Consider the following 9,213-nt stretch of genomic DNA (forward strand, 5'->3'; position numbering starts at 1 on the left):
AATCTCTAATATATGAAAGATAAATATATTGTAATGTTCACTGGTCTGAAGGGAATGTTGAATAAAGGTAACACTGGCCCATGGGGACGCTGCCAGGGTGGCCATGGCCCGGTGATCCCGAGGGAAGCAGGATCCTGGGAGCTTCCTGCCAGCACTGCAGGGCCAGATAACCCTGCCCTGGGGCCAGTGGCCTCTGGCACGGCAAGGCCTGACACAGCAGAGGGACAGGGCTGGGCCTGTGGGCCAGGGACACGGGGCCACTCACTCTTTGGGGACAGGATGGGCCTGGAGAGCTCTTGGCTCTGCCCCTGGAGCCTCTCGGGGATCCAAGGTCAGCATGGCCCTGCACCCCTACAAGGTGTCCAGTCTGGGAGCCCCAACCCCTGCTGGGGCTGGGGACAGATATGGGATCCCCAGGAGCTGCTGCTGGTCCCTGTGGGGAGTGAGTGACAGTCCCTGGCAAGGATGGGCAGCACCACTGAGTCCTGCTCTGGGCCAACCCACAAATCACTGGTGCTGCTCTGAGGCACCCCATAAATCACTGGTGCTGCTCTGGGGCAGCCCATGGGCCACCAGCCCCACTCCCAGAGGAGAGGCAGCACAGGTGTCCAGGGACCACAGTGCACACCTGGCTCTGGAGCCCCCAAAGTCACAGCAGGGTGGCCACCACCAGCAGGTCTGGACTCTCCTGGTGGCCCACAGCCTGCCCAGCCCCCAGGCCAGCAGCTCTGAGGGGAAGGTCCCTGGCCAGGGGCAGTCTGGGCTCTAGGGACACCTCTGGAATGGTCCCAGTGGCTGTAATGGGGTACAGGACACTGGGACTCAGCCTCACCCCAGCTCTTCACTGCCCCCACCCCTCCTGGGACCCTCAGAGCCTTTCTCCCTTGGGCCTGGGGGGTCTGAACCCCCTGGACAGATGAGCAGACAGGGTGGGCTCAGCTCCGTTGGTCTTTACTGGCTGGACAGGACATGCAGGGCTGCAGGAGTGGGGCCACGGTGGCCTGGGCTGGGGGCACAGCCCTGTCCCACCCCGGGGACATCAACAGGAGCTCTGGGCAGTGCTGTGGCCGGCTGGGGGCTGGAGAGGGAACAGTGACCCTCTCCTGCCCTGAAACGGGCTGTGGTGACCAACTGCCTGTCCCCAAGTCATCTCAGGGGTGCAGAGGAGACTGGAGGGGAAAGGAGAAAGGGGACAAGGGGGTGATGATGAGGCCAAGAAGAGAAGAGGGCAGAAGAAAAGGATGTGAAGGCCAAGAGGAGAGAAGACAAGAGCAGGAGGAGGCAGCCCAAAAGAAGAGAGAGAAAATGAGATGAGGAGGAGGATGACAAGAATAGCAAGAAGAGGGGGAGAAAATGAGAAGGCCAAGATGAGGAAAACAAGTGGAGAAGGAGGTGGGGATGAAGAGAGCAGGGAGAGAAGACCCAGGTGCTCTGCAGCCCCATTCCCCGGTGCCAGCTGTGCTCTGGCCACCACTGCCCTGCCCACAGGACAGCCCCCTGTGGAGCTGCTCCCCTTGGGATGGGACACCCCTGGCACCCTTTGTGCCTTGCAGGGCCCACCCCAATGCCAACAGTCACCGAGTGAAAGGGCTCCTGGCCACCCCAGCTCTGTGGCCATCGCCCGGCCCGGCGTCTCACTCAGGTGCCACCTCCACCCTCCCGCGGCAGCTCGGGGATGTCCCCAGGGGCTGCCGGGAGCTGCCACTGCCATCGAGCCCTCAGGGCCACGCGTTCTCCTCCAGCCCCTGGCGCTCCTGCGGGGCCCAGGGGGGCTCCAGGAGGGAGGAGGGGATGCTCTGCAGAGCCCCCCAGGCCCTGGGGCTGCCGTTGGCCGCCCGGTGGGCGCCTGCCCCGAAGCCCCGGGGGGTGGGGATCCGGGACGGCGCCTTGTGGGGCTGCGTGTCCAGCCGGGGCTTGGCCCAGGGCCGCGGCGGGGGCGCGGGGCTCTCCTCCAGCTCCATCAGCTCGTCCTCCCCGGTGGCCCAGTCGGTGTCGGAGCCGGGGTTCCCCGCGGTCTCCCGGTTGTCCCAGGAGGCCGGGAAGCAGCAGCTCTCGTCGGAGGAGCTGGAGAAGGTGGAGCGGCGCCTCGCATCGGCCAGGGTGGGGTTGGACGGCAGCGGGGGGCACCCGCCGTGGTTCCCGTTATTGTTCCCGTTGTTGTTGTTCCCGTCGCTGTTCCCGGCGGGCAGCCCGTGCTTGGCGAACACGTTCAGCGAGGAGGACGAGGACGACGAGGAGCAATAGGCCGAGTCGGCGGTGGCGGGGGGCGCGGGCGGGGGGCTCTCCGTGTCTCCCAGCTGCTCCAGCAGCCGCGTGTTGGCCAGGAATTCCTCCTCCAGCCGCTGGAACAGCCGCTGCTCCTGCCCGGGCTCCAGCCAGCGCGGGGCCCGCAGCCTCCTCGCCAGCTCCTCGGGGTCCCCGGCGCCGGGCCGGGGGTCGCGCCGCCCCCCGGGGCTCCCGGCCGTGGGGGGCTCCGGCCGCGCCCACGAGTGCTGCCCGTCGGGCCGGCGGCGGATGAGCAGCAGCGGCGCGGGGCCGCGCCCGGGGCTGCGGGAGGCGCGGGGGGAGCCGCGGGGGGCGCGGGGGGAGCCCGGCGCGGGGGGCTCCGAGGGGTCCCGGCGGGCCGGGGGGCGGCGGGGGCCGCTCTGCGCAGAGGCGGCCGAGGAGTCGCTGTCGCCCGAGCAGCGCCGGGAGCGCGCCGGGGTGCGCGGCCTGGGGGCGGCGGGGGGACAGGGGGGTGATGAGCACCCTGGTGTGCCCCCCAAGGCACCCCCTCACTGCACAGCCTCCGTGAACACCCCCACTGAGACCCCCATTGCGCCCCTCCTCGTGGAACCCCCCCAGTGCCCCCCACCCGCTGAGCCCTCCCCACTCTCCCCCAGGCACCCCACGTTCCCTCCACTGCACCCCGTTTCTCTCCCCGTTGCACCCGTTCATTCTTTCCCCTTTACTAGCCATTCCTCCTCACTGCTCCCCTACTGCACCCCACATCCCCCCTTAAACCCAATTTCCCTCCTCATTGCACCCCCACCGAACCCCATATTCCCACTACTGAACCCCATTTCTCTTCCCCTCGCCCCCCATAACCCCCCAATAAGCCCCCCATTCCCCCTCTTCCCTGCCCATTCCTCTTCACTGCACCCCCCAGGACCCCATTTCCCTCCCCACTGTCCCCATTTCCCCCCTCAATAAATCCCCATTGAATCCTCCCATTCTCCCCCTCAGCCTCCACCCACTGCACCCCCTATTCCCTCCACAGCACCCCATTTCCCCCCACTGCACACCTACTGCCTTCCCCCTCTGAACTCCCCTATAGCCACCCCATAGCGCCCCACATTCCCTGCACTGCCAATCCCATCCCCCCCCATTTCACACCCCACTGTACCCCCATTTCCCCTACTGCCCCTTCATTCCACCCCCATCCCCCCTTGTTCCCCCACTGCACCCCAGTGAACCCCTATTGCCCCCCACTGCCCCCTCCACTGCACTCCCCCAAAAAATCCCACATGCCCCACTGCACACCCCATTTCCCCTTCCCTCCCCCTGCTGCCCCCCCATTCCCCTCCATTGACCCCCCAATGCTTTCCCCATTTACCCCCTCCCAGTGCCCCCCTATTCCACCACCCATCCCCTCCCAGTGCCCCATGATCTGTCCCCATAGCCCCCCATGGCCCCACACCAAACCCCCGTTGTCATCCTCCATTTCCCCCCTAACTGCACCCCCATTCCTCCATTTCCCCCCTAACTGCACCCCCATTCCTCCACTGCCCCCCATTCCTCTCCCACTGCCCCCCACTGTCCTTCTCTACTGTCCCCACTGCCCTACCAAACTGCACCTCATTCTTTCCTGCTGCACCCCCATTTCACCCCAAATTCACCCCCGCTGCCCCCATTGCGTCCCTCCAGTGCCCCCTCAGTACTGCTCACTGTCCCCCCATTTCCCCCAACCATTTCCCCACTGCACCCCCCACTGATCCTCATTACCTGCACTGCACCCCCCATTTCCCCCTCTAGTACCCCCCAGTGATTCCTCCTTTGCCCATTTCACCCTCTGGAACCTCCCACTGCCCCCCAGTGATTCCATTCCCCCCCCAGTGCCCCCCCATGATCTCCCCACTGTTCCCCACTGCATCCCCCAGTCCAGCCCAGTCCCCCCATTCCACCCCAGCACCTCCCGCCCCTTGTCCCCCATTCCCCCCCCTGCCCCCCGGTGTTTTCCCCATTCCCCCGCTGTCCCCCCATTGCCCGCTCCCTGCCCGTGCTCTCGGTGGGGCCGAGCCTTTGCCGTGGGGTCCCGGCGCAGCGCCGCGGGGGGGCCGTACCTGAGCGCTGCCGCTCCCCGCGGCTCGGCGGGGCTCCTGGAGGGGCTGCCCGAGCCGGAGCGGGGCGCGGCACCCCCGCGGGGGGGCAAACCCTCCTGCCTGGGGCCCTTCGGGGGGTCCCCCCGGGGCTGCGGGCCCCGCTCCCGCTCCGCCCCGCCCGGGGGGGGCCCTGCGGGCCGGGGGCGCCGGGGGGTGCCGGGGCTGGAGGCGCGGGACGAGGGGCCGGGAGCCGCTTTTTGGGGGGACACGCCCGGGGCGCGGGGCTGGGGCAGGCGGTGAGCTGGAGCGGAGAGAGGAGAGGTCAGGGGGACAGCGCTCATCGCCCGCCTCCCCTCACTGCGCCCCGGGGCTCCAGCTGGGCTGGTGGGGAACACCTCGGGAATCTGGGGGACCCCCCCCCCCCAACCCCGACTCTTCTCACTCCCCTTTTTCCCCTTCCAGCCGGATCAGCGCTCCGAGGAGCCCAGCCACAGGAAAACCAGGGAATGGAGCCCCATGGGAAACCAGGGAATGGAGCCCCACGGGGAACCAGGGAATGGAACCCACAGAACATCAGGGAATGGAACCCATGGGGAACCAGGGAATGGAACCCACAGAACATCAGGGAATGGAGCCCCATGGGAAACCAGGGAATGGAGCCCCACAGAAAATCAGGGAATGGAACCCATGGGGAACCAGGGAATGGAGCCCCACAGAACGGAGCCCCGTGGAGAAACAGGGAATGGAGCCCCACTGAAAACCAGTAACAGAGTCCCGAGGAGAGCCAGGGAACGGAACTTCACAGATAGGGAACAAACCCCACAGAGAACCAGGGAAAGGGGCCCCAGGGGGACTCCAGAACGGACCCCGCAGCAATGGAAGGCCCCGGGAAGGCAGGAGGAGCGGGCCGGGCGGTGCCCAGGCGGGCTGAGGGCCCCGCAGACACTCACCGAGGGCGGCACAGCGACACGGGTCGTGCTTGTCCAGGTAATGCTCCAGCGTGTCCCAGCCGCCGCCCACGCGCACCATGACGTGGCTCCTCAGCACCTGCGGGCAGCGCTGGCACCAAAAACGGCCCCAAACGGCACCCGTAGCCCCCCGAGCCCCCGCGGGCCGGAAACACGGCTCGGGACCCCCCCCCCCCCCCTGCCCGGGTGGAGGGTCCCGGGGTAATGGGGGGACACTGGGGTGAGGGGGGGACACTGGGATGGGGAGGGGACACTGGGGTAATGGGGGGACAGTGGGGTGAGGAGGGGACACTGGGGGGAGGAGGGGACACTGGGGTGAGGGGTGGACACTGGGGTGAGGAGGGGACACTGGGGGGAGGAGGGGACACTGGGGTGAGGGGGGGACACTGGGGTGAGGGAGGCGGCGATGGTTCTTACTCGGACGAAGATGAGCGTGTTGGAGTCGCCCACTTTGTACTTCCCCTCCGAGACCTTGACCATGGGGAACTGCGAGGGGCAGGAGCAGCAGCCCAGGATCTCCCGCACCTGCAGCACACAGGGGAGGGTCAGCGGGGCGTGGGCGTCCTGCTATAGGGGCGGTGGGGCCCAGAACTCCCCTGTAGGGCCGGTGGGGCATAGACCCCCGTTACAGAGCTGGTGGGGCACAGACCCCCCACTATAGGGCCGGTGTGCACAGAACCCCCCTGCGGGCTCAGCGGGGCACAGACCCCTGCTATAGGATGGGTAGGTACAGACCCCCTGCCATAGGGCCGGTGGGGTGCAGATCCCCCAGTTACAGGGCTGGTGGGCACAGAACCCTCCCTATAGGGTCAGTGGGGCACAGAGCCGCCATTATAGGGCAGGTGGGCACAGTGCCCCACTATAGGGTCAGTGAGCATAAACCCCGATATAGGGCCGGTGGGCATAGAAACCCCTGCTATGGCACCGGTGGGGCACAAACCCCTTATAGGGTCACTGTGGATCCCCATTATGCAGATGGGGAGCTGCAGATGCAGCCCCTCAGCTGCTGAATGAAATGAAATTTCATATTAATAATAGTGAAACTCTCTTCATTTGGGGCCTACCCGCTCCGGGACCCCCGGGTTTGGGCACAAAACATCCCCCTCCCCACTAATCCTGAACCACGGGGGATCTGCCCCCAAATCCCCGCCGTGGGGCAGGACCCACATCCATGGACAGAAATGGGGTAGATCCCTGCGGGGGTTTGAAGGTCTCTGAGGTTGAAGGTCAGGCACAGGGAAGAAGGGAGCGGGCGGGTTTGGGGGGCCGGGCAGGGACCCCGGGGCTGTGGGGTGGCCCCGGCTGCCAGCTGCCGGCTCCATCCCCGGGCTGACGTCAGGGATTAGAGCGGGAGCCGGGGGGGACGCGGGGACACGGGGACACATCCTGCCCCGGCCCGGGCTGGGGGGTGGGGGGGACACAGCGCCGCCTCACCCCCAAATCTGGGGGTTCTTTAGTAATCCCGAGATTTTTGGGGTCTTCCTGTGCCCATCACAGCGGTGAGAGGAAGGAAGGATGTGGCCGCTCCGGTTCCCATCCGGGTGACACGGAAAGCCCCAGCCGGGGAAACTGAGTCACGGAGGGAGCGGGGGGGGAGGGGGCTGCACTGGGGGGGGCCGTGACCCCGCGGCCACACCGGGGGGCACCTGGGGACGGGCCGGACCCCGCTCCGCCAGGCTCCTCCCCGCCTCGGGCGCTGCCCATAAAAGCCGATGGCGAGGAATTACGCAGCCCGGAAAAATGCAGCCGGGGCTGGCAGCGCCCGGCCAGGGGGGCTTGGGGGGGCAACAGCCACGGGGGGCCCCCCTGGAGCGGCACTGGGCGGAGGGAGGGGTCGGGATGCTCTTTAATGAGGGACTTAATGAGGAATTTGGGTTTCAATTAAATAAAGGCTTAGGGAGTCAGGGGAGGGCAGAGCCCCCTGTCCCCCCGTGTCCCCCCCGCCCCACATTAATCCGCTGCCTCGCCCGCGGGACGGATCCTGCACCCGCCTTTAATCCGTCCTGAGCCCCCGGCCCGGGGGGGCCTGCACCCCCCTTGTGACACCCCAATTTGTGACCCCGAGCAGCCGGGATGTCCCCACGGCCGGCCCTGGGGACAGCAGCCCCGAGGTGGGGGGAGGAGGAGGAGAAGTCCTGGGGTGGGACCACTGTGAGTCACCCCCTGACGGGGAGGAGGTGGCAGGGCACAGGTGACACCTGTGTGTCCCCACTGTGATTCTGCTCACAGCCACCAAAATAACCCCCCTGGAGTCGGGAGGCTCCGCGGGAGCCGAGGGGGGTGCGGGTGGGCGGAGAGGAGCTCCCGTAGCCATGGAGAGCTGGGATGGGGGGGTGGAGCACATCCTGTGACCACAGCGGTGGGCAGAGACCTCCCGGGGGTCACAGACTCGTGGGGCCTCCCCTGGACCCCGTTGGATGGGCAGAAAGGACCTCTGGGGGTCACAGGGACAGGTGGGACCTGCCTGGGACCACAGGATGCCCCGCTGGGGGGGCAGGTGGGCAGGAGCTCCCAGGGATCATGGAGCACTCATGGGGCACACAGACAGGACCTGCCAGGGGCCACACAGACAGAGGGGACTCCTGGGGGCCGCAGAGATGGGTAGGACTCCCCATGGACCCTGCTGGGTGGACAGAGAGCTTCTCCCACAGACAGGTGGGACCTCAGTGTGACCACAGAGTGACCACCGGGTGGATGGAGAGGTTCTCCCACAGGCACAGACAGGTGGGACCTGCAGAGTGACCACTGGGTGGACAGAGAGGAGCTCCCAGCGGCCACAGAGGGGCGGACAGACAGGAGCTCCCAGGAGACAGCGGGCACCCCGTTGGGTGGACAGAGACCTCCCAGAGCCCAGAGCTGCCCGTGGGGTGGATGGACAGGACCTCCCACAGCCCACCGAGGCCCTGGCGGTGCCCCTGGTGCGCTGGGAGGGCGGCCAGGCCCTCACCCAGGCACAGGGCTCCCAGGGGAGCGCGTGTCTCACCAGCTCGTCCAGGTTCTTGAGGTCGCACAGGGTGATGGGCCGGGCCCGGCTGGGGAAGGCGCCCGCCTGGGGGTCCCGGCTCTCCCGGCGCGTGCCCAGCGCGCCGTCGCCCATTTGGTCCCTCATCTCCTCCTCGATCTCCTCCTCCATTTGGATCAGCATGGGCGCCAGCATGCCGAACTTGGAGCCCCTCCTGGCCACCTCCAGCAGGCAGAGGACAAAGTTCTTCTCGTTCTTCTTCAGCACCAAGTCATTGGTCTCGAACATGAGCACATCCTGGATGCCCAGGTCCTGCCGGCACCACTGGATGAAGTTGGAGACGTTATCCCGGGCGATGAAGGAGCCGGGCACCACGTTCTTGGCCTGGAAGACCACCTCGTTCTGGGGCACCCGCATGCGGGCGGCCGCCTCGGGGTGCCGCTCCTGGAAGTCCAGGGCGGTGCGGTTGACATTGTTGGCGTGGCGGCAGAGGTGACAGCCCGTCTCCAGGCTCTCCAGGAAGGTGTCCACCTGGATGTCCAGGTCGTAGAGGGTGTTGAACCACTCGGCCAGGTCCTCCTTCATGGCCTCCAGGTACTCCTCGCTGGAGCGGAAGGGGCGGATGCTCTTGGAGGCGGCCGACTGGATGTGGCTGGGGTCAGCCATGGCCAGCTTCCTGCGGGGGGACAACGGGGGCTGTTATGGCCAGGAACCCCCAAAGACCCCGAAAGTACTCACCAACCTCAGTGACCCCTCTGTGCCTCAGTTTCCCCCACACATTACCCGTGGCAGGAGCGTCACTGCTGACACCACCACCTCCCCTCCAGGACCTGCCTGACCCCTGCCAGGACCTGCAGCACCCTCCACTCTGCACCCCTCCACCCCATGTGTCCCCCCTATAGCCCGTGTCCCTCCACCATTGTCCCCCCATTCTCCACATCCCCCACTCTGTGTCCCCTCATCCTGTGTCCCCTCCAGCCCC

At 67.0% G+C, this 9,213-nt stretch overlaps 1 protein-coding gene across 1 annotated transcript; it reads right to left on the reverse strand.

The window, feature by feature from the left end:
• Positions 1–19: 19 nt before the first annotated feature.
• Positions 20–8,901, reverse strand: GAS2L1 (growth arrest specific 2 like 1). Its single transcript, XM_083873718.1, has 5 exons — positions 8,253–8,901; positions 5,687–5,794; positions 5,252–5,348; positions 4,323–4,602; positions 20–2,712 (listed from the first exon to the last, which is right to left on the reverse strand). The coding sequence occupies exons 1-5, from the start codon at positions 8,895–8,897 to the stop codon at positions 1,719–1,721; spliced, it is 2,124 nt and encodes a 707-aa protein (XP_083729844.1). The 5' UTR covers positions 8,898–8,901; the 3' UTR covers positions 20–1,718.
• Positions 8,902–9,213: the final 312 nt, after the last annotated feature.

This window comes from Zosterops lateralis (genome assembly GCF_965231275.1).
Source record: "Zosterops lateralis genome assembly, chromosome: 17".
Taxonomy (NCBI): Eukaryota; Metazoa; Chordata; class Aves; order Passeriformes; family Zosteropidae; genus Zosterops; species Zosterops lateralis.

Excerpts from the sequence above, each read along its gene's own strand:
- GAS2L1 (XM_083873718.1), bottom strand. The coding sequence starts at position 8,897 with ATGGCTGACCCCAGCCACATCCAGTCGGCCGCCTCCAAGAGCATCCGC. Across the intron at positions 5,795-8,252 it reads TCAAGAACCTGGACGAGCTG|GTGCGGGAGATCCTGGGCTG; the intron begins GTGAGACACGCG and ends TGTGTGCTGCAG. Across the intron at positions 4,603-5,251 it reads GTGTCGCTGTGCCGCCCTCG|CTCACCGCCTGCCCCAGCCC; the intron begins GTGAGTGTCTGC and ends TCTCCGCTCCAG.